We start from the raw sequence: 24,594 nt of genomic DNA, 5'->3' as shown, positions 1-24,594 counted from the left end.
CCGTGCGACAGGTTGCTTTGACTATGCGCACGGAAATAATTGTTTCCATTGAAATTCAAGCTTTGCGTCTCGCTAAGCGGGTGGCGGTGGACAGTGATTTGACAGAAGCTCGAATCATTGGCGTTTATTGGTAATAATGATAAGACAAAGACATCGATAAAAATCGTTGGACAGTAAAATTACAAGTTCACAGCGTTCGCGCGGCTATGTACAGTACTCGTTAAAAATGCGCTCGTCGATCGACGGCATCCGCAATTCCGTCGTTTGGTAAAACGTGTGACAACCGGTCGATCGAAGCTCAGGGTTTTATTTTGCCGAGGGTGTGCTCGACGAGTCGCGAGAACTCGACCGTGAGCTCCACGTGCCTGTTATACATAATGACGTCGGCAATCGTGCGGTTATCGTTGTCTCGAGCGCTAATCGCTACGCTCAACTGGGCCGGCTCGAACTTTCGCAGTTTTCTGACCAGCTCCATCGTCCCGGCCTTCGCTTGCGCGAAGTATGAGTCCACCGCTATCAGCAGCTCGCGACACCCGGCGTCGTTGGTCAGTTCCAGTGGGGTCTTGCCGTCCTTGTTCAGGTGGCAGTAGCACGCTCCGTATCTGAGGAGCGTGGCGACGATGCCCGTATATCCGTTTTTCGCGGCAATGTGCAAGGGGCTGGAGCCTTTGGCCACGGTTTTCGTGTTGACCAAGACGCGATTCGCCCGGTCCTTTTCCAGCAGCAGCTCGACCACCAGCGGGTTGCCTCTATTGGCGGCCATGTGAAGCGGAGTATTGCCGGTCTTGGTCTGGCAGTAGATGTTCGCAGAGAAGCACAGAAGCAGTCGGACTATATGATCGTTTTTGTTGTTGGCGGCGTGATGCAGGGCCGTCCAGCCTCCGTCGTCCTCCTCGTCGACGTCGGCGTCCATCGCCAGGCATTGCCGAGCGCGAATGAAGTCGTTCGCCTTGGTCGATATGAGCAGCTGGACGGAGGCAAGCCTGCTGATGAACGCCATGGTGTGCTTCGAGACGGCCGTGCGCCCGAGATTCTCGATGTCCGGTATCGGTGGGTCCATGTCCAGCACCTTGAAGGTGTCCTCGAGGGCGACGATCTTCTTGTCCGATACGCGCTTGTCGCGCTCGCGGAACGCGGCGAGGAGCGCGCGCGTGTTCTTGTAGCCTTTGCTTTTCCCGAGCTCCGACTTAACGGCCAAGGCCAGCGGTATCACCTGGAGGGCTGCCAAGGTCTCGGCCGAGCTCTTCTGATAGCGGGGCACGCGAACCATAAAATCGAGCAGTTGGCTCGTCAGCTCCACGTTGTTGTTCATGAGCGCCAGCTGGCACAGGTTGTAGCCGTCGTTGTTGCGCGAGCTAATGAAGCTCATGGTCTCGTCGTCCGTGGCGTCGTACAGCAAGTTCTTTTCTTTAGCGAGCGCATGGAAGAGTACGGCTTTCCGCATCGTTCGATTGATCGCCTTGTCCTTGACCACGTCGCTCGGCGTCTCGCCAAGATGATTCTTGATGTCGTAGACCGCGCCGCGATACATCAGCGCCCGCGCCATAGCGTTCAGGCCCGTCTTCGCTGCCAGGTGCAGCGCCGTGTCGCCGCACTCCAGGTCTTTGGCGTTGAGTAATTTGTCGACCATGTCGACGGTTACGTTATCGAACAGGGTCTCGGCCATGGCCATGTTGTTCTTCAAAGTCACAGTGTGCAGGACCGTGCGGCCTTCTCGATCCGGTATCGTCGCGTCAGCTCCGCGCTCTGCTAGATACTTGACGATCTCCAAGTTGTCGTAGCCGGCTGCTATGTGCAGCAACGTCCGGCCGGCCTCGTCTTGGGTGTTCAGATCGACGCCTTCGGCCAGCAGTTGTTTCAGAGCCTTCATGTCGTCGACCTTTATCGCGTACGCGGCCGTCAGCGGGATTTCTTTGCCGGTGTCCCGGTACTTGACCATGAAATCGATGACCTTGAGCAAGTTATCGTAGCGCGGATCGTCCGCGCCGTAGATTTTCTTCGAGATCTCGTCGATGTCGGTGAGAATGCCGAAGGCCCTGTTGAAGTCCCCCATGTGGTAGATCATTATGCCCAAGCTCTTTCTCGTGTCGACAGTTGTCTCGTGATTCTTGCCCAGCGTTTTCTCGTATACTTTCAGAAGATTCAAGCTGTGATGAATCGCTGGGCTGGACTGCTCTCGCACCACGTGTATGTCGACAATCTGCCGGGTTATGTACACGTAGTCAAAGGGCTCCTTCTCGTCATCCTTGATCTCGTCCTTGAAGAGCAATATATCGTGGTAAAGTGCCAAGGCCTCGTCCAGCTCTTCGCGGTCGTGCAGCAGTTTGGCAAGCTGATCCTCGAGCAGCAGCAGCTCGCGGTCGAAGGACCCGAAGAAATCCTTCCGTCTCCTGATGGCCTCGCGGAAGTAGGGAATGCATCTCTCGATCATGTCCATCTGCAGGAGGAACTGCGCGACTTTCGCGTAAAACTCGACGACCTCCTCGTGCAGCTCGCCCAGGACCGTCACTTTGCTCACCAACAGTTTTTCGTAGGCTTCCGCCGCGGCCTCTTTGTCCTTGTTGTATTCTAGCAGACCTTGAGCCCAGAGGAGCCGGTCGACCCAAATGCTCGCATGATGTTCTCCCAGCCATTCTTGCTTGGCTTCGTTCGACTGTTTGAGCAATACCAGAGCTTTGTCGTACCTGTTCATTTTTCCGTATAGTCCGACAAGCAGTAGTCTTATTTCCATGGTATTCAGCTCGATAGCCCCGAATCGCTTTGTATAAACGTCGTACAGCTGCTCGAGTAACGGCAATACTTCTTCGAACTTTTTCTGGGTGATGAGGACGTTGGCTATTTGGCGTTTCGTTACCAAAGTGTCGACGTGGTCTCTTCCGAACATTGCCCGTTGCGTTCTGAGGATTTGTTTGTAAAAGTTCAGCGCTTTGTCGGTCCAGCCCAATTTAGTGTACACTGCCGCTGCGCTCAACATGGCGTTCACAGTATCCAAGTGGTTCTCGCCGTTATGTGTCTTTTCCAAGTTATACAGCATCTCGAAATCCCTGGCGGCCAGCTCGTAACGCGCGTGTTTCATATTGTAGAAGCCCAGAATGCGATAGCACAATATCAAGTTCCAGTTGAGCGGACGGGTTTCGGACAACCTGCTCAGCGAGTCGATGCACTCGTACAGCCACACCAGACCCTCGTTGGCACGATAATGCCTCATAAGGATGTCGGCAAGGAGTCTCGGAATGAACGGGTGCTCTTCGATCACGTCCAGATACTTTTTGCAGTACGGCCACGCGGATACAATGTGGTCGACGTTGTGAATGTTCAAGGGCTTCCCTGCCCTGCCGCACCATATCAGATCCAGTATTTTTTTCTCACCGTCGTGCGTGTTGAGTAACGACCGCGTTATTTGCTGCACCAAACTGCTTATGGTCACGGATTTGTAATAAACGTTTATCAGCGCGTATTTCCTCAGCGTTTCGAGCGCCTTCGGCAGCGTAGCTTTGCTGTTCTCCGAAATTACTAAAATTTCCATGGGAATGCGGTACGACCGAAAGTATGCCGCCATGTACAAGAGTTTCATAGATAGGTCGCCGTCTACTAGCTCCTCTATGGCTGACAGCGCTAACTTCATAGTTTTAAATACAGTTAGACAGAACGACTTGCCGTCCTCGTTTGAAAACTCAGCAGTACAGGTCCCGTCCACCTGTGGTAATTTTGCCAAGTAATCATTGATTTTGAAGTTCGGACACCTGCCCCTCCTAATCAAATCTTCGTTTTGCATTTTTATGTAAGCGATTGCTTGACGCAACGCCAGCGGCAACATTTTCAACTGCTTTCCCAATTTCAATACGTGATCGAATTGCCTTTCATCGCTCAATTGCAAAGAATCAGCGATGAACAGCGTCGCTTCGTCATCAGTGAACGGTTTCAAAAGCAGTACATTGATATGCTTAGGCCATTTTCTCTTACGAGAAGTGATGATAATGCGTGGCCTGTGACTGTGCTTATTGGCTGTACACGAACACTTTAGAAATCGATCTATGCCCGCGTCAATTTTGTTATCTTCGCTCTCGTACATTTGGGCATTGTCAAATACGAAAAGGCTGTTGTATTTGGCAAAATAATTGAAAACATCGCAGACCAATTTGCTTACGTCCAAGTCATGGTCTGGCGCATTAATCGGTTTCAGCCATAATTTATGGCAAGCAAGCTCGCGGAAAGATTCCGCAATGGTTTCGTAACTCTCTGCGTTGATCCAGTTGATTGAATAATTATAAAATGGAGCAAACTCGTTGATGTATTTCTTTACAACTTCACTCTTGCCGACGCCGGCATGACCACTTACACACACCATGGCATTATTTTCCGCTTCCATCAATTCATGTAGTTTGATCAGGAAATCTCTCCTCCCAGTAAATGGTTCTACTGGGTCTTGTACATTGTACCACAGAGGCACTGCCTTTCTAAGTGCTTCCAATAAATCTAAACAATCCATGAAAGTAAAAAATTGATGTTTAAGTCTTAGCCAATTAAGCATCTGAAGCATAACTTTGTTGTAAGCGTACACTGTCGTGAAATCGAAATCAACCTTTACTTCAAATTTAACAAAATCATTTATTTCTTCTTCATTTGGTTGGTTGACTAAGAAAACAATGTGTTGAAGAAAGTCGTCTACTTCATGGTCAGATATCTCAAATTTTGGTTCCAATCCACATGATTGTAATCGATCTTTCAATTTTGGTATTAACTTTTCGCTTTTAAATCTGTATTTCTTTGGCTCTTTTTCATCACTATACATGTACAAAAACTCGTCTATTGCTAATATACGTTCTACTTCAATTGCCGCTTCTTTCAAATTGTCATAATCAAAATCGCTATTTGTACAAATTGCCAATTCCCCGCTCTCGGCATTCTGTGAATACCTTGCTTTTTTAAAAGTTTGGTAACTTTTAAAATACTTTATTAAACTGTAATCACCGTCAGTTTCAAGGAGCAAATTATTGGCAGTAATTTTTTTCGAATCATTAATCTTATACTTAATATGAACGATACGAAAATAATATTTATTCTTAATAGTAAATCTCAAGGTCAAATTATCGATTATTCGAGCTGGTATTGATGTAATGCCGATACGTATTACACATTTGCATGAGATCGCTCTCTTTAGTAATAGTAATAAGACTTTCAGCCGATAAATATCAGAATAAACCGGATCAATCCACGTACCATATTTGCCTTCGTTTCTATAAGTTTTATACAGACTCTGTGGAGTTATCTGTATTCCTGCCGGTGCATTGCCTGCAGCTGGCAATGGGTCATAGCTATCATCTTCGGCTTCCCAAATGACATCCATTTGACGTGATGTTTTAGCAACATCTCGTGAAGTCGTTTTTTCGACATGTGTACTGTCAGATACCGCCTCAACGACTGGTGCTGGCAATGACTGACTTTTGTCATCGTTCGCTGTCCTAAGGCGTTCCATTAGCTCTAATATTTTAACAACTTCCAGTGGAGATGCTTCGTCGACATCTAACCTGTCAGATTCTGGCATAACGTCTTGTGTTGGCGATGGTTGTCTGTTGTCATCTTTGGCTACCCTAATAGTTGGGTGTTTATGATCATCTCTGGCTACTCTAATAATTGGATATTTGTGATCATCTTCGGGTAACCTAACAATTTCCATTTGATATGATGGTTCAGGAACTTTCATTACAGTTGTTTTGACGACACGTACCTTTTCAGATACCGGCTTAAAGATTGGTACTTTCAATGATTTACCTTTATCATCTTCGACTATCCTAACGTTCTCTATTAGATCTAATACTTTAGAAAGGCCTAGTGAAGATATTTTGTCGATATGTGACTGGTCAGGTACCGACTTAACGACTGGTGGTGGCCATGACTTGTCATCTCTGGTTACCCTAATAATTTTGTGTCTGTGTTCATCTTTGGGTATACTAATAATTTCCGATTTATATGATGTTTCAGTAACTTTCGATAGAGATGTTTCTTCGCCTGGTACCCTGGATGATTCTGGCATAACATGTTTGGCTACCCTAATAATTGGGTGACTTTTATCATCTTCGGCTACCCTAATGACTTCCGCTTGATTTGATGTTTCAGCAACTTCCATTAGAGTTGTTTCGTCGCCCTGTACCCTGTCAGATTCTGACTCAACATCTTGTGCTAGCGATGGGTGTCTGTTGTCATCTTCGGCTACCTTAATGACTTCCGCTTGATTTGATGTTTCAGCAACTTCCATTAGAGTTGTTTCGTCGCCCTGTACCCTGTCAGATTCTGGCTCAACATCTTGTGCTAGCGATGGGTGTCTGTTGTCATCTTCGGCTACCTTAATGACTTCCGCTTGATTTGATGTTTCAGCAACTTCCATTAGAGTTGTTTCGTCGCCCTGTACCCTGTCAGATTCTGGCTCAACATCTTGTGCTAGCGATGGGTGTCTGTTGTCATCTTCGGCTACCTTAATGACTTCCGCTTGATTTGATGTTTCAGCAACTTCCATTAGAGTTGTTTCGTCGCCCTGTACCCTGTCAGATTCTGGCTCAACATCTTGTGCTAGCGATGGGTGTCTGTTGTCATCTTCGGCTACCCTAATGACTTCCGCTTGATTTGATGTTTCAGCAACTTCTAATAGAGTTGTTTCGTCGTCTTGTAACCTGTCAGATTCTGGCTCAACATCTTGTGCTAGCGATGGGTGTCTGTTGTCATCTTCGGTTACCCTAATGACTTCCGCTTGATTTGATATTTCAGCAACTTCCATTAGAGTTGTTTCGTCGTCCTGTACCCTGTCAGATTCTAGCTCAACATCTTGTGCTAGCGATGGGTGTCTGTTGTCATCTTCGGCTACCCTAATGACTTCCGTTTGATTTGTCGTTTCAGCAACATCTAATGGAGTTGCTTCATCGCCTTGTGACCTGTCAGATACCGGCTCAACGTCTTGTGCTGGCGATGGATGACTGCTGTGAACTTCGATTATCCTGAGGATTTCCGATTTGTTTAATCGTTTAGCAAAGTCCAGTGGAGTTTCTCCATCGCTATTTTTAATACTTAAAGAAGCCCCATTTTCAATTAGCAACTTAAATATATTCGCATTGCCATTTTCCACTAATATATGTAAAGATGTACATCCGTCTTCATCTTGAAAATTAATATTAATGTTTTCGCGAATGAGACTGTCAACTTTTTCGTAGTCTTCGTCAATCACGGCAATTAGAAATGCCCTGTCGTTCAAACTTTTCATCAATGCCCTCTTCCGGTCCGCCCTCGAAAACCTATAAAACAGGTAAACATCGAGGAGTATTTAGCAAAAGTGAAATTGAATTAAGAAAAAATGTAAGTTATTTTCCTTAATTTCTTATGATTTTAGTTTAGTTGAAAGTGGATTTAAAAAATTACGATAGCTTAGAAAATAAATTATTATAATTATCGCAGGCGCCTGAGTTTAGCATGAAACAAACATCTTGACGAGTCGAATGCGTAAACGGCCGCAATGAAGAATAGGCAAACGACCGATACTAAATTACCATCTCACTGTGACGCCTGCTACAGTTCGGAAATTATCGCCATTCGAATTGCTTACATTTTGCCTTTTTGTATGTTTGACTTTTGCTCGGACTGTGTTTACGGAGCTTAAGCTCTGTCCCGCGAATGGCTTGACGTGCCCGTGCTGCGTGGATACGTATGTTACGGCGCTCGCGCACAACCGAGCTGCTCTCATTTATCTTCGGTTTCCTCGTTGCGTCGTTCGACTGGAGCGGTGCTCTGGATGTGCTCGCCTGGAAGTCAAGATGCCGATTCAGACTGAAGAAGCGTCTTTCGAACGAGCCTGCTGTCTATTCGGGAACCGACTGGCACTGTGCTCGCCGAACGCACGGCACTCAGCGGCAAAAATTACCGATGAGGGCGCTCCCGTCCGAATTTCAATGCGGCGATCGTTGCAGGATCAATTTGAATCGGCCGTCAACGAATTTTCACGAGATGAGAATTGCTATCGCGCTAACGAGTTGAGCGATTGGCGCAACGACGAAGCAAAGTCGATGCAGCTCGTGTAGGAGACGATCGCTTCGCTCGATTATCGGTCGTCGGGCAGAATGATAGCGAATTTTTTTTTCATGTAATATACACAATGCGATCAATTTAATAATTTGCCTGAATTTTACGGTGGTAAATTTCTATAACCGGAAGAATGTTAGGCTTTTCACCCGATGTCCAGACGTTAAGCAAAACGATCATTTTAAACAAAGCTGACTGGATCGGAAATTCGGCTTCTACGTGTGCTTGTCAGCATTCAAAAGTCTGGAAGTACGCGGCGCATAAAATTCATAATGCTTTTCAAATCAAGGTAAAAATCAAACTCATTGAAAATGACTGCTTTGGCATTTTCTTGATTAAGTAGACATCATTTCTCATAAGAACAACTAATTTTTAGCAGACGACGGCCACTAGTACAACATCTCGGATAAAGTTAGACGTCGTTTCGTCGTTGAGGCTACATTTCCGACGCGCGTTACCGCGTAAACTCATGCGACAATTATCCTTCACGGACGCCATATTGCGCAGCTCCCTACTGGTCACCAAATGTCGCTCCGTTAATATACACGTCTCTGCCTTGATCATCGATCCATAACAAGCCGGTATTTACTGAGCTGCACGCGTGAATCTTCTGTCGGGGACCGCGGGTCGCCGCGTTGAGGCGCCGATTCAGCTTGGACTTTCATTTTTCGACATGCGACTTTGAGCATCAAGTTTACGGCAAAGTCTTTCGTTCGAAACACTGGGGATTTTATAAGTCGATGAAAATATTGTTCGAGAGGTGCTAATACGATTCGTAAAGCAGTTTAGTATCTGTAATGGCGATCGTATCTGAAATGCCGAACGTAACGTGAATTTCTAACAGCTTGTTGACAAACGACTAATTCCGCCTTCCGACGGCCAAGTTCGCGCGGCAGAGGTGCGAACGAAATCCTACTCCATAATTGATTGAATCTCCCTTCTGCATCTTCGAAACGCGATAACCACGGATTCCCATAAATGCAGCACGACAGAGCATTGACTTATTGATTATAATGGCATCGCTGACTATCGCACGACGATCACATAACTTAACTCTAAAAATGCTTAACAACAAATGACAACTACCATCTTGATGTTCGACGACAGTTATTAATGTTTAGAAATTATGCCAGTTTTTGTCATTTTCATCAGCGTCTCTGTATTTTAGCTAATTAGCATACTCATTTCTACTATTATTAGTTTTGAATGTGGAAAAGTAGTAATGGATGGCACAAATGATCTTTTTATGAAATTTATTCAATATACATATTTTTTTCACGTATCAAATACAACATTGACTTCGTTGATCACTAGATGTGCGCTATTATCGTATAAAAATAAAAATGTCAGTACAAAAACATAGTATTAGTTATATTTTGTTAATTTTATTTTATAAAAAAACATTTGTATAAATAATTTTTCCACTTGAACGTCGCACTATTGCAGATTAAAAAACTAGCTTATTGCACTTATTTATGTGTAAAAAGTCTTATAAATTATTCATTAAATTTACAATTATTAATGAATTAAAACAGAATCCTACAGTTAATACATTATGATAATTAACTAGCTAAAAAGTAATTTAGCTATTTAAATTTCTTCCATTTGACTTGCATGATTAACATGATATATTAGAAGAATAATAATTGACTAATAGTAAATATGTTTAAGTAAGTTATGGCACATAATACTCTGAATAAAAAAATACTTTTCTGTAGAACTTTTTGAAAGTACATTTACACTTATATGTATAGACATACGGCTAATTTAATGATTTAATTGCAAACCTGCCTTCTTTGGTGGGCGATACATAAAAATATTGAAACAATAAAGCAGGTATTCACACAATAAAAATATCGAAGGCCTATTTCATTAATCGCCTCTAGCATTCAAAAATTGGTCTTGAAATTTTTACACAAGTCAGCGATGTCGTTTGCGAGTCGCCGATGCTCCCTCGCCGCCGCGACATTCGCTAGAGTGAGCTCTTCCTCGTTGCATGCCGAAACCGCAGCTAGAAGCTCGTCACGCCCCATGGCCCTCAATTTTCGAAGCACTTGCGTCCTGCCGTTCTTAGCGTCGTAAAACAATTCGTCGACCGATTCGAGAAACGCCTTGACGGACTCGTCGCTCGTCAAATCGATCGGTAGCTCGCCATCCTTGTTCGGCAAGCAATAGACGGCGCCGTGCCTCAGCAGCGCGACGACCATGTCCAGGCGTCCCATTTTCGCCGCGATGTGCACTGCCGTGGAAGCCCTCGCTTCCGTTTTGGCATTGACGAACTCGCTCGTCGAGTCTTTGGCCAGCAACGACTTGACGATGCCCGCGTGGCTTCTGCCGAGGGCCATGTGCAGCGAGGTGCTCCTCGCCGCCCTCGTCGCGCAGTTGGCGCGACCCCCGTTGTCCAGCAGCAGCCTCGCCATCCGCTCGTTGCCCGCATTGACGGCGTGAAGTAAGGGCGTCCAGCCCTCTTCGTCGCTCGCGTTCACGTTCGCCAGCTCGGACACGCACCTCTCCGCGGAGGCCCGGTCGTTGCGCCTAGCCGCGTCCAGCAGTTTGGCCGTGTGAATCGCCCGCCGGAGCGCCTCCGCGTGGTAATCCACGGCGAGCCTGGCGAGATCGGCCAGGCGCTCGTCCTCCTTGCGAGATCTCGTCAGCGTCAGAATGTCCTCGATCGCCCGTACGCTTGGGTCCGACGGGCGCTGCTCCCGGCACCTCGCGGCGGCCACGAGCCTGCGCGCGTGTTTCAGGGCGGTTTTCGTAGCGCAGGCCTCGTCTCGTAGTCTGGCCAGGGCGCATCCCACCAGCGGCAGGAGCTCATCTAGATTTGCGCCGAACATCGGCGCGGAACAGACGAGGCCCGAGCGCGCGACTGCCGATTCACCGATCAGTCTCACAGCGTCGCGATGGTAGTTAACGATCGCCACGTGCATAGCGCTGTGTCCTTGACAGTCGCGGGCGCTGCTGACCGCCAGGTACTCAGCCGTGGCCAGCTCCGTCAGCTGAGCGCGACGTCGTGAATCGCCGGATCGAGCGAACTCGAACAGCGCGCGAACGTCGCTGAGCAGAGCGACGACGCTCGAGTTTCTGGCCAGGTCGATCGGCCGTTTGCCGTCACCGTTTCTCGCGTCATGAGCCGCGCCCCGAGTCAGCAGCAGCCTGGCGACGTCGTAGAAGCCATATTTTGCGGCTATGTGCAGTGCCGTGGTGGCCGTGCTCGTCGTTTTGGCGTCGATCAGTGCTCTCGACTGCTCGTCACTCGCATTCCTCAGCAATTCATCGGCGACCTGCAGATGGTTGTGCAGCGCGGCCACGTGTAGAGCAGTCTTTCCCTTATCGGTGACGGCGGCTACATCGGCCCCCTTCTTCAGCAAAAATTTTACCATTTCCGGACGATTGATCCTCGCGGCGTGGTGCAACAGCGTCTTCCTGTTCGCGTCTCTTGCGTTCATATTCGCGCCCTTCTTGATAAGTTTCTTCAGCGAGGCGAGATCGCCGTTCTCAATGGCAACCAAAGGATCGTCGCATGCCGATTGCGCAACACTCCTAAGCTGAGATTCGTGCAACTCTTTTTCGAACAAAATTTTGTTTATAAAATGATAGGTAGAGTTATAGGTCTCGTGATCCTTTCCATATGTAAACTCTTCGGTGTCGTGCACTTCAGTCAGAATACTCAGAGCCTTGTTGTAATCCTTCTTTTTGTAATACAACGAGCCCACGTTACTCTTAGCAATCAATGTTTGGGGATGATCGGATCCGTAAGCGTTCTCGGTGATTTTCAGCACTTCCTCGTAATGCTTCAGCGCTTTATCAACATTTCCCTCCAGCATGAATATGGAGCCCAAGCTGTTATGGAGCTTCAGCGGCATGGAAGCGATGCCAGTCGCTGATAATCCTAGCTTCAAAAGTTCCTGATAGATCGGCACTGCTTCCGAGTATCTGCACTGCTCCTCGAGACTGTGCGCCACCAAAAACTGAGTTCTCAGTACGAGAGGATGGTACAATCCCAAGACCTCGCTTTGCCTCTCTAGGACGTCCTGCAGAATGACGAAGGCTTCGTCAAGCCTCCCTAGCATGTGCAACGTCACAGCGATTTCGCCACGGATCGCCAGCACCTCGGGATGGTCTTCGCCTAACAGCTCGTTCTGGATTTTGTGGACTTCCTCGTAGATCTCCAGCGCGAGATCGAATTTCTTCTGGCGCTGCAGGGTGGTCGCGATGTTCTGCCTGGCAGCGAGAAGCGCGGGATGATTCTCGAAGAGCACACCGTTGCGCGCCTCGTAGATGTCCTGGAATATCTTGAGCGCCTGCTCGTGCTTGCGCTGGAAGAGGAACAGAGCCGCCATGCTGTTCCGCGTCATCAGGGTATCGTAGTGATCGTCCCCCAGGCTGGTTTTCTGCGCGTTGTACACCTGCTCGAACATGGGCAAGGCCTCGTCGTACTTCTCCTGCTCCATCAGCACGGTGGCCACGTGGCTCTTGATCGACAGAGTTCCCGAATGGCTTTCGCCCAGCGTGGCACTGCGAATTTCGAGAATCTCCCGGTAGCACTGCAGCGCTTCGTTCGTTTTTCCCAATTTCTGCAGGGCCAGAGCTATTTCCGACTTGGTCTCCAAAGCTTTACTGTCGCTCGAGCCCTTCAAGCCAATTTCCGTCTCGTACAACTCTTCAAATTCGCGCAGAGCTGCCTCGTACTTACCCTGCCGCAGTAATATATCACCGAGGCGGCTTTTCATGCTCATCAATCCCGATTGAATGTCGCTGTTATCGGACAACGGATTCAGTAGTTCCACGATTTCGATTCCCATAGAGTGGGCCTCTTCGATTCTTCCGCAGGTTGTCAATTCGCCGATGATCAACGAGAACACATAGTGGTATGCTTCAACCAGGTCGGAGTACTTTTTCGTGTACGACCAAAGCGATATGAAGTGGTCTACATTGCCAGAGTCGATGTGCACCGAGTCTATTGATTTCAAGATTTGTCCTAAAGCTTTTTTTTCTTCGTTACTTTTCGCGAGTTTTTGCCTGATTACTTGCTGCACTAATCTGTGTATGCTGAAAATATTATGATAGACGCTAATCAGCGAGTACTTCTTTAATACTTCGATTACTAATCCTAATTTTTCTTTGTCATTTAAAAAGGTAAGAAGAGTTTTCGTAGGTATGTTATCTGGTAGGAAATAAGAGATAGAATTCAAAATTCTCAAACAGTCATTAAAATTCTCTTCTTCTTTTAAAGCTTCCAAGGTTACATTGTACGTTATCTCGATTATTTTGATATATCCACTATCAGAGTCAGTTGGAGATTCAAAATTCAGTGACTCTCGACTTCCATCCGCGAGTTTTTTTATGTATTTACAAATTTTTAAGCCTGAGCTGAAACATGGTGATTCATGACTTTGTATTAAAATATGCGCGACCGCTAATCGCAATGCTAAAGGTAACAATAATTGTCTTCCTAACTCAGACACTTGCTCCATACCCTCATCATTTTCCAATCTTGCAGTTTCACGAATGAATTCTTCAGCTTCCTTTTCATCGAATGGTCCCAGAAACAGCAATATTACGTTATCCGGCCATTGTTGATTACGGGAAGTTATGATAATACGCGGCTTGTGACAATCGTCCGGTAAGCTCCCAGGCAAAAATTTATCAATCGCAGAATCGAAGCAGCTCTGACTTGTATAGACTTCGGAATTATCGAAAATGAAAAGACTTGGACCTTTGGAAAAATGCTGGTAAACCTCCGAGGCCAGCGAGCGAATGTCCTTTTCTTTGCCGTCAATGTTTATTATGCCAATGCCCAATTTTTCGCTTGCCAGCTTATGAAAAGAACTCACTAGAGTGTGGTAACTTTCTGCGTTAAGCCATACAATTTTATGATCGTAACGTTCCGCGTGTTCGGCTACGTATTTTCTTACGAGTTCGCTCTTACCTACTCCGCTAAGGCCACTTACGCACAATATTGAATGATCACATGAATCTTGCATCAATTTATGTACATTTTCCAGTTGTTCTCGTCTTCCAACAAATAATTTGACAGGATCCTGTACGTTGTACCATATAAACGTATTCTTTTTAAGATAAGCAAATAAATCTTTGCCGTCATTACAACTAACAAAGGCTTTCTTGCCTTTCATCCAACTCCTTATTCTCATAAGGAACTTATTGTACACATTTTCTGTAGTTATAAAATCGAATGCTTTACCGATTTCCTTTTTTATAACTTTTCCTACTTCTTCTTCGTTTGGCTGATCAACCGCAAAAGTCAAACGTTCTAAAAAGGCTTTGACATCGCGGCTGTTTATACTATTTTTCTTATATTTACAATTATCTACTTCGGCTGACAATTTTGTTACTAAACTTTCAGTAAATTTGTACCTCGTTGGAAGTTTTGTTTTACATTTTATATTTACAATTTCGTCCTTTTCTTCAATTTTTTGTAATAAAATGTTAGCTTTTTCTAGACTGTCGAAGTCGAAAGTATTATTTGTACAAATGGTAACATCTTCAATTGTGCCGTCTTTTAGAAAATCTTTTTTGAAAGCTTGATACGAACGAAAGTACTTGATCAAATTGTACTCACTGCTTGTTTCTAAGAGCAGATGATCAGCTGTGATTTTCCCATTTCCGTCACTTTTGTGCTTAGCTGTTAGCAATCGATATTTCTTCTTATTATCTGTCGTATAGGCAAATACCAAACCTTCAAACTTATTAGCTTTTCTTTCTTCAATGTTTAACCGAAAAGAATATTTACTTGTGAGGCCTCTGTGCAAGGATAGCATCAAAACTTTCAATCGATAAATATTATTGTAAATAATATTATTCCATTCATGACTCGCATCGTTCCGAACTGAATTTTCAATTTTTTCGCGGTGATTTTTTATAATTGAAGAAATGTAAGTTACATTCGAATCGTTTGGTTGTGATTTTTCATTGATCGCTACTTCAAAAATGTTAGCAATGTCAAATCTATTCAAGCGCTTAGAAATTTCTAAAGGAGTTTCTTCATGGCTGTTCTTAATATCTAAAATGGCGCCTCTGCGAATCAAAAGTTGAATAATTTTGGAGTCTGCGAATTCGGCTGCTAATGATAAAGCCGAGTATCCATCTTTATCCTTAAAATTTATATCTATATCTTGATTTATTAAACGACCAACTTCTTCCAATTTATTATGACTGACTGCGATGAGAAGTTCTCTGCTGTTTATGCTTTTTCTTCTTGCCCGTTCCCAAGATGCCATGGCTGACCTTTTTAAAGAATATATGATACATTAATACAAAATGAAACTTGATTTTCTAATAGATAAACGCCAACGGATCTTTTAAAGTGAAAAAAAATGAAAACTTTGTAGCAGCAATGGGCATGTTAAAAACTATACCGTAGCAGTGTTACACCCTGGTAAAAAAAATTCGCACGATAAATCATCAATCAACTCATCGCGTAAGCGGGTCGATAAAAAATATCTGGCGTGACGAGCCTATATACATTATTCCGGCACGTGCGGAAACTACCCGCAACGCGCATCTCCTTTTACTGACTTTCTTAAACCAATCGTTGCCCGATCGTAAACATTCGTATAATTTGATTATTTACATTTCGAATATGCTTATTATTCGCAGTATTTTATCAGCGGTGATATGGATTTTTTTTATTGATATGCTCTGTTTCTTTGTTCAAGTACAATTACTGTTAACAAAAAAGCATTGTGATGGACGAATCGCGCCATATAAAGCATTCATCGGTTCCGCTTATAATTTTTTTAAGTTTTCATACTTGCGTACATAATTTAAACTTGTCATTTTGTAATGCCTGTCAGCCCAAAAAAAAATCTTCACATGCAGCAGTGAAAATGACTTACGACTTGCCTCGCAATCCCCAACTCTCATACGAATATTTTTAGAAAAAAATCATTCGACTTGTCACGTCCGCATAGAGTTGTTGATACCAGACTGTACGGAGCACCTAACCTAACACCGCTTGACCTTTCTTTAAATATTTTCATATTATTCCACGTCGAATAAGATTACCAAAAAACTGAAAATATCAAAAGCAACTATAATGATCACTAGAACGTCGAAAGAAAGCGAATAAACCCATTTGAAAGTCTCTAATGAGGCACTCATAAAAACACTACTATACTACGAGAGTACACGTTGGACACTGCACCTCCACAATGTGTATAGCACGTATGGCTGCACGCGTGTCAGTGCCGAAACCCATTGCGTGGGTGCCCCCGTAGCACTACCAATGTACGTCTTTCGTTAACGAAGCGGAACGTAAAATTATTGGAAACAATGAGAAATGATTTCGGAATTTTCTCAATGCACGAAATACGCGCGGTGCACTCAGCTGTGCAATCTATGTGTTTATTTGTAAATAAAGAAACGATAAGCCTACATCACGAGGTGCGCATTGCTTACAAAACGATTAGAAAAAGTGTTGCAGCTATGATAAAACTCAATGAGAACTCCATAGCAACGATTCGCGCGCTGAGTATTCCTTTTGTAAGATTGCCTAATTCTGAATTCCATATAGCCAAAGGAAATTCCATGCGGCAAGCACATTTGGAACTTTCGAAGCCAACGCGAGCTTTTATCGGCAGTAAGTAAATCTACCTACTGCTAACAGTCACTTCACTCCTCGATCTATTCAATTCACCTGGATCGATGCCTACTTCTCGCAACAATCCTCAAGATACTCGTCCGAGCGGACGATTCTTAGTTAATATGCAAATCCTCGTGTGCGCAAGCATCGTAATTCAACAGCGCTGAAGGGGAGACAATGCGTGTCTTCAAACCAAAAGGTGCCAGCGCGCTTCGAAAAAAGAAAAACCACGATGAAGCTGTAATCGCGATCGACAGCAAGATGAGCTGCAAGTTTTACCAAGATTAGTGACGGGCATTTCACGGATGCCTGATAGCGTCGAGGTGGCACCCGCGATCGCAGCGGAGCGCAACAGGCGATTTCGTGGATTACAGTCTCGTAGCCCGACACGATAGCCGAATACAAAGGAGCCAAATCGTTCAGTGCAAGGATCATCAGCGGTGAACTTCGATAGATTGATTACCAATAGCGATCTGCAAAATCGTCGCATCATCACGTGAAGATACATCGACGTCAGCGTCCATTTCTAACAACGTTTCCATGCTGTTAGGTCGACCTAAAGATTCAAAATGTAAATAGACGGTTGGCCAAGTCAAGGCCAATGGGGTTAATTAGCATAAATGTCTTTGATTACACATTAAAGTAAGAAAAAAGTTACAAATTTTGTTAGTCAATATTCACAATGAGTTTATGAAAAACTCGTTGTGCGATTATTTTGATAATTTCAGTTCGAAGCGTTGAATCAAACGAGGATAGGTATTTAAATCAACTATTAATCGTATTAGTACGATTGCTACCACGCTTATATAAAACCTATATAGAATGTGTTCAACAACATAAGCTTGAAGTCGATCTCTACTCAACTGGCGCAAGTGAATCTGAAATAGAATACTAATCTGCTAGCCGATTAAAGTTTAATCTCTTTAATTTATATCATTCCCAGACTAAGAGCGTAGGGATTAAGATACTTCAGCTAACTATGTAATACTCCTGACACTAGCCCCTTGCAACTATGGAATTAATTCGATTGGCACTCTGTGCTCAATTCCCTTTGGATATCTTATGACTTTAAATTATTATTTTGTTAACGTTAATTTTTTGAATTCAAATGAAAGTTGGAAAAGCAGGGCATATTATGAGGTTTAAATTATACATCATCAAATATATAAATATTTAGTTTATTGCATGGTATAAAGCAACAAAACCATGCTTTACAATAATAATATTCACACAACATTTTCACAACAATAGTCATACTTGCATCGAAAAAATTCCTCGAATCCAAAGTATATCAGTGTAACTACTTTAAACACTGAAAACGCTCTAGTAATGTCACTTTTCAAATTAAAAATACTCACAACACTTTTATCATTTTTCATACATATACGGTGTGAAACAACATATGACTTTTTAATAATAAATGGGAAACACATCATATATTCAACAACAGTAAATCATTTCATAATAGAATCTTGTATATTCACCTTTCAATATACACAACTTTGACATAAATATCGCATAAAACATATTTTTATTATTCGTATAGTTACGCCCGCGTATTAATAAGCAATGGTTTTGGCCCTAAAAATCTTTAAGTGTGCACACGATATATATTAATTGAGCAAAAAAAAAGATGCGAATAAACAGTTAGGATCTATCTAGCCAATAAATTAATCTTTTACAGTCTAAAAATGGAATGTTAATTTTCCTATTAATACTTTCGGTATTAACACAATATTTAACAAAACTTATATCTTTCAGAGAGAATGACAATGCCATTTGGTCATATGTTTTCTAGTCGTACTAAAATTTTCTTTCCAGTAAGTGTGAATGAAAAAATCTACAACGCGAATAATGATTTACGATTTTGAGGAAGAGACGAGCTTTGGCATGCCGAGACTCTCTGGCAAATTAAAGGTAGATTTGAACATACTAAGAATTTGACTAGCAAGTTCTCGATGATCTTTTAACGCAGCAACTTCCGTCATCGAAAATCCTTCGTCGTTCCTCACGCGAATTACAGTTTGAATCCCACTTGGTTCTAATGCTTTCAACTTATTGATGATATCGGTTTTGCCTTTCTCCGCATCGACAAACAACTCATCGATCAATTTAAACAAATCCTTAATATTCGGTTCCTCAACCAAATCTACAGGCGACTGTCCATCTTTATTTCTAATGCAATAGCTCGCTCCTCGTGCCAACAAATGTGTAACAATAGCCAACTGTCCATTTTTTGCAGCAATATGCAAAGCTGTCGAGCCTTTAGCTTCAGTTTTTGCATCGATGAATTCACTCTTCGAGCTGCGACTCAACAATAACTCCACGACTTTTACGTGCCCTTTATTAACGGCGATGTGCAGCGGTGTGAATTTACCCATGTTCGTGATGCAATTCACTTCGGCACCTCTCGCCAGCAATAATTCTGCCATTCTTTCGTTGCCGACATTGATAGCAAAGTGCAGCGGTGTCCACCCTCCATTGTCTCTCACGTCTACATCGATATTCTTTGTCATGAGCTCTTGTATATGACCCAGATCGTTGTTCTTCGCTGCCTCGTACAACTGAATAGTGTAAATCGACCTTGTGAAAAGTGTCAGATGTTTACTGATGGTGAATTTGGCCAAGCCTAAAAATAACTTTGCGTTCTCGTGAGTTTCCAACAGCTGCAGCATATCTTCGATAATGATGATGTTTGAATCGAAACTATCCTTATTGTAAGTTCTGAAAACCGATATCAAATCGCTAACGTCAGTCACGATTTGCTGAAAACTCGCACTTTCGTCTTTCACTGTTTTCTTCGCAATATCAGCGTATGCCAATAACTCGTTAAGATTCGAATTGAAATTCGCCATAAAATGAACGCAATAAGCCTTGTCGACTCGCAATTTGACCAACAGCTTCGTAACTTTCTCTCGTTTATTGATCACTGCGATCGTCAGCATGGTGTGCCCTTGAGAATTTCGAGCATTAACTAAAGCCAAATACTCCTCATAAGGAAGACGTTGCAGTTGATTGTAAACCTCCTCGACACCGTACTTCGAGAGTTCGGAGTGCACGCAAACTTTCCTTAAGAAACCATTCAGATATCGATCTATTGCAAGATCGACCGGTAATTGATCGTTCTGATTTTTCAAATCGTACATTGCTCCTCGTATCAGCAGCTGTATTGTTACCTCTAAAAATCCATTGACTGCCGCGAGATGTAAAGCTGTGTTTTCGGTAACCGTTCTAGCGTTGAGAAATACTTTCAATTCTTCGTAGCTCGGATAGTCCAGTAAAATTTTAACTACGGCTAAGTAACCCTTCGACGCTGCAATGTGCAACGGAGTCTCGCCTTTGCTTGTTACTCGATTAATGTCAGCCCCGTTAGCTAATAAAAATTTAACGATGTTCGGTTGATTAACCATGACTGCGTGATGCAACAACGTCAGTAAATTTCTGTCCTGTGCGTTGACGTCGGTACCATTTTTCACCAATTTCTTTAAAGTAATTATGTCGTTATTCGCAATCGCAGCCAATGGACCGTTTGATTTCGACGTTGATTGGCTTGAATTTTGATTCTTCTCTCTGTAAGCTGAAATGATGGCTAAATTCTTCAAAGTTGTAATGTAATCCATGTGTTCTCTGCCTAACAAAGCTTCCTGAGCGACCAACACTTCCGTTAGTATGTCCCATGCTTTATCATATTCTTTCTTGCAAAGTTTCATTACACCAATCTCATGTTTCGCAGCTAAGGTCGTCCTGTGATTCATACCAAATGATTTCTTCGTTATTCTGAACATATCCTGATAGTACTCTAACGCATTGTCGTATTTGCCTTGTTTAGTTAAAATGCCAGCGATGTAGCCGCGAGTATTGATAGTCCTCAGATCGTCCTTGCCAAACATCGTAATCTGACAACTCAAAAGCTCTTGATAAGTTTTAAAAGCTTCGGGGTATTTTTCTTGATCGTACAATACCGACGCCATGGCATTTAGTGTCTTTGGAACGTGAGGGTTATACAAACCCGAATCGCCGATTTGTTTCTTCAATAACTCATGTAAAATAATCAGTGCGTCGTTGAATTTGCCTTGCATCTTTAGTGTACAAGCAATATCCACACGAATGTCGACGACTTCTGAATGCTCCTCGCCGAGCAGTTTTGTCTTAATTCGAAGTAAGTCTTCATAGATTTCTAAGGCAGAAGCATACTTTTCTTGTTCGAATAATACATTCGCTATGCTACTCCTAGTGTGCAATAAGTCGGAATGATTTTCAACGAGGGTTTTCTTCTGAATATTGTAAATGCCATGCCAGATTTTCAACGCCTCTTCATATTTGTTCTGCTTGCATAATACATTTGCAATATTGTTCTTTGTTATCAAAATATTATCGTCCTTCTCGTCGTAAATCCGCTTTTGCACGTTATATATCTCTTGAAAGATTAGTAAGGCTTCGTCGTACATTTCGTCGTCGATGAGGAACGTGGCGATGTTGTTTCTTGTGGCTAAAGTGTCGGGATCATTTTCGCCTAAATAAGCTCTACCAGCTTCGAGAACTTCTTGATAACATTGCAACGCTTCGGCATTCTTCCCCAAGCTACGAAGGGTATATGCAATATTACGTTTTGCGGCTATAGTTTCACGTGAACTAGCACCTCGTAAAGTTCTTTGAGCCTCGTAAATCTCTTGCAATTCTTCCAAAGCTTCCACGCCTCCACCTTCGTTAATAAGCGTGCAAGCCACCTGAGTTTTCATAGCCAGCATATCGAGTTTTGTTTGTATGTCTTCTTCTGGTTGCTGACCCAAATCATTTCTCATCTTTCCCATTCGATAAGCTTCTTTATGTCTACCACACGAGAGCATAATTTCTCTGATTTTCTCGGGAATTTCATAGAATTCGTCCACAAGTTCCGTGTACTTGCTCGAATGCGTCCATAAATTAATGAAATTATCAATATTTCCAGGTACTATCAGGCTAACATCAATACCTTTTAAAATTTTCCTGAGTACCTCTGTCTCACTCTTACTTTCAATCAACTTCATTCTGACAGCTTGTTGCACCAACCTGTGGACGTTAAAAATTTTATTCCGTGCATCAATGAATGAGTATTGCTTGAGTAATTGTATGGCGGAAACCAATCTGTTTTTGTTTCTGAACGACATAAAAAGTATATCTAGTGAAATATTATCTGGCAATAGATATAATAAAATATTCATAATAGCCAAGGCATCACAGCCGTTCTTTCTCTTTTGAATGACGTCTAATGAAATGTTCCACGTGACAAGTGTAATTTCGGCATACTTACTATCACAATCTTCGGCAAATTGAAAATTCGATATTTCTTGGCTTTTTTCTGCAAGTCTCTCTAGATAGTCACTTATTTCGAACTCTGAACTAATATTCTGGAGTTCATCGTTTTGCGCAGTTATGTAAGCGACTGCCAGATGCAATGCCAATGGTAATAGCTGTAATTTTTTGCCCAATTCTATTGCTTTGCCTTTTGGCTCGTTGTGTTTCAACCGTAGAGAAACAGAGATGAAATTCGCAGCTTCCTCCTCGGTAAAAGCTTCAAGTACTATTACTTTTATAGTTTTCGGCCACTTTTGTTTGCGAGACGTAATGATAACGTAAGGCTTATTACAATTATGTGGCAAAGACGATAGAAAACGCTCTATTCCCGAGTCAAATTTTTCATAACTTTGATACATCTCAGCACTGTCGAAAACAAAAAGGCTCTTATTTTTGGAAAAGTATTGGTAAGTTTCTGCAACGATAGTTGTAATTTCCTTCTCCTTGCCATCTGCTTTCAGCATGCAAATGCCTAGTGTATCACATGCTAATTTGCGAAATGAATTTACGAGAGTCTGATAATTTTCGGCGTTGATCCACACTATGTTGTTGTCGTAGTAATTGCTGAATGTAGAAATATATTGCTTAACCATTTCACTCTTGCCTACACCGCCAGATCCACTCACGCAGACCGTTGTCTTATTTCCTGTTTGAAGAAGTTGATGCATTTTATTTATCTGCTCTGATCTACTGGTGAATGACTCAACAGGATTTTGTACATTGTGCTGAATGGATATTCCTTTTTTGAACCTATCAAAAAAATCTTTACCCTTTTTACATGATCTAAATGAATTATTGCCTTTCATCCAATTGAGCATTTGAAAGAAAAATTTGTTGCATTCATCCCCTATGGTGATGAGCCCAAATTCTTTGCTTATTTCTTTCTTAATAATATTGCCTAATTCCTCTTCATTTGGTTGGTTAACAGCAAAAACCAACTTTTGAAAAAAATCTTTGATTTCATGATCAGACACAATATGTTTTGAACCATATCTGTGTTGTTTTAATTTGTTTTTTAACTTTACAAGTATGCTATCAGTAAATTTATACTTTATTGACTGTGTGCCATTAATTTCACCATCTAAAATAACATCCATACCCATTATCTGTTGAAGTTCGATCTGTGCCTCTTTCAAATTCTGATAGTCAAAATCAATGTTTGTACAAATAGTAACATCCTTGATTGTACTATCTTCCAGCAATATTGTATTTTCAAAAGCTTGATAATAATAAAAATACTTTATCAGACTATAATCACTGCTTATATCTGTAAGTAAGTTATCTACAGTAATTTTTTTAGTCTCATCAATGTTATGCTTTGCCTGCAGAAGCCTGTAAACTTTTGCACCATTTTGAGTATACTCAAGCACTAAATCGTGTAATATCTTAGGTTCTCTGGGCTCAGTGCTTAGTCTAAATGAATATTTACATGTAACAGCTCTGTACAAAAATAGCATTAAAATCTTTAACTGATAAATGTTGTCATGGACCGGATTAATCCAAACTTCTGGCTTAGTTTGGTGGAACCCATTTTTAAGGAGTAGCTTCCTATAATGGACATTCACTGAATCATCTGGTGGTGTATTTCTGAGCTCTGCTATTCTTTCAAGAATTTTAGCAATATCTAACTTATTCAGACGTTTAGCAATGTCCAACGGAGTCTCTTGGTTATTATCTTTATTGTCTACTTTTGCTCCTTTATTTAACAAAAGTTTAACTATTTTTGAATCGGCGAATTCAGCGGCATAATGCAAAGCCGTAAAGCCATCAGGATCTCTAAAGTTAACGTCCACGGAATCATTAATAAGGCGGTCGACTTCGTCAAAGTCATTGTCGCTCACGGCAAGCAGAAGCTGTCTGTTGTTAATGCTTCTTCTCCTCCCTCTTTTCGACTTCATCATGATGGATCTGCGAACAAGTTCTATATTATCATGACAGAAACGAGAAAAGAACGTTTGAAGTTCGAGTACTCACTCACCTGTGTTGCAAATTCCTTTGACAGCTCGCTATCATTTGTTGCTTTGTTTACGTCGGCTCGCGTTTAAAACACCTAACCTTGCTCCAAGAGCATCCACCCTTGACTCCATCCACCTGTTGTCAAGTCAGCTTAGCTCAACTGCCGCTGAAAGGTTATTATGAAGTAACGTTCACAAGACATAAGCGAAGAGTACGATTAAATTGAGAAACACACTCGAATCGATCGTACGCCACTGCGGTCCAATTAATAACACACTCGACACTGTCGACACTCAGGAAGTTTTGCCGAGTAGAAGACGAAGATCACTGCCGACGACAAAACTATACTTATCTCTCGCTCCCTCCTCTCGTTTTGGCCTTCTGGTCCTTCTGCCCGCAGGCGCATATGCTTTGCCAGCGGTGCGCATGCGTCGGCGCGGCTGCTGCATCGTTGCTTGCCACTTGCGCCTCTTCTCTTCGTACGCAGAGCCGAAACTTGTGCGTGGCTCTACAATTTCTTTTTCGTTGCTATTGATTAAGGCATTCCGTTGTTGACTCCAGAGCGCTCTACTCGCGGCGCAATCAGAGACCCGAATAGGATATTTCATAATATTGGTTGTCAAAGGGCGACGAGC

At 43.0% G+C, this 24,594-nt stretch overlaps 2 protein-coding genes across 2 annotated transcripts; both read right to left on the bottom strand.

Annotated features, from left to right (window-relative positions):
• Positions 1-109: 109 nt before the first annotated feature.
• On the bottom strand, positions 110-7,847 carry LOC131673346 (uncharacterized). Its single transcript, XM_058951267.1, has 2 exons — positions 7,592-7,847; positions 110-7,283 (listed from the first exon to the last, which is right to left on the bottom strand). Coding segments are annotated over exons 1-2 (6,987 nt in total). The 5' UTR covers positions 7,594-7,847; the 3' UTR covers positions 110-298.
• A 1,656-nt stretch (positions 7,848-9,503) lies between these two features.
• LOC131673320 (uncharacterized) lies at positions 9,504-24,507 on the bottom strand. The gene is made up of 5 exons (XM_058951223.1): positions 23,982-24,507; positions 18,533-23,911; positions 14,819-15,312; positions 14,629-14,740; positions 9,504-14,442 (listed from the first exon to the last, which is right to left on the bottom strand). The coding sequence occupies exons 1-5, from the start codon at positions 24,014-24,016 to the stop codon at positions 9,954-9,956; spliced, it is 10,509 nt and encodes a 3,502-aa protein (XP_058807206.1). The 5' UTR covers positions 24,017-24,507; the 3' UTR covers positions 9,504-9,953.
• Positions 24,508-24,594: the final 87 nt, after the last annotated feature.

This window comes from Phymastichus coffea, unplaced genomic scaffold, assembly GCF_024137745.1.
Source record: "Phymastichus coffea isolate CEN01 unplaced genomic scaffold, Cenicafe_Pcof_1.1 PCOF00172, whole genome shotgun sequence".
Taxonomy (NCBI): domain Eukaryota; kingdom Metazoa; phylum Arthropoda; class Insecta; order Hymenoptera; family Eulophidae; genus Phymastichus; species Phymastichus coffea.
The sequence above is the reverse complement of the archived record's forward strand: the minus strand, read 5'-3'. Positions and strand labels throughout refer to the sequence as shown.

Excerpts from the sequence above, each read along its gene's own strand:
- LOC131673320 (XM_058951223.1), bottom strand. The coding sequence starts at position 24,016 with ATGATAGCGAGCTGTCAAAGGAATTTGCAACACAG. Across the intron at positions 23,912-23,981 it reads CAAAGGAATTTGCAACACAG|ATCCATCATGATGAAGTCGA; the intron begins GTGAGTGAGTAC and ends ACTTGTTCGCAG. Across the intron at positions 15,313-18,532 it reads CTCGTCTCTTCCTCAAAATC|GTCAGCCATGGCATCTTGGG; the intron begins GTAAATCATTAT and ends TTCTTTAAAAAG.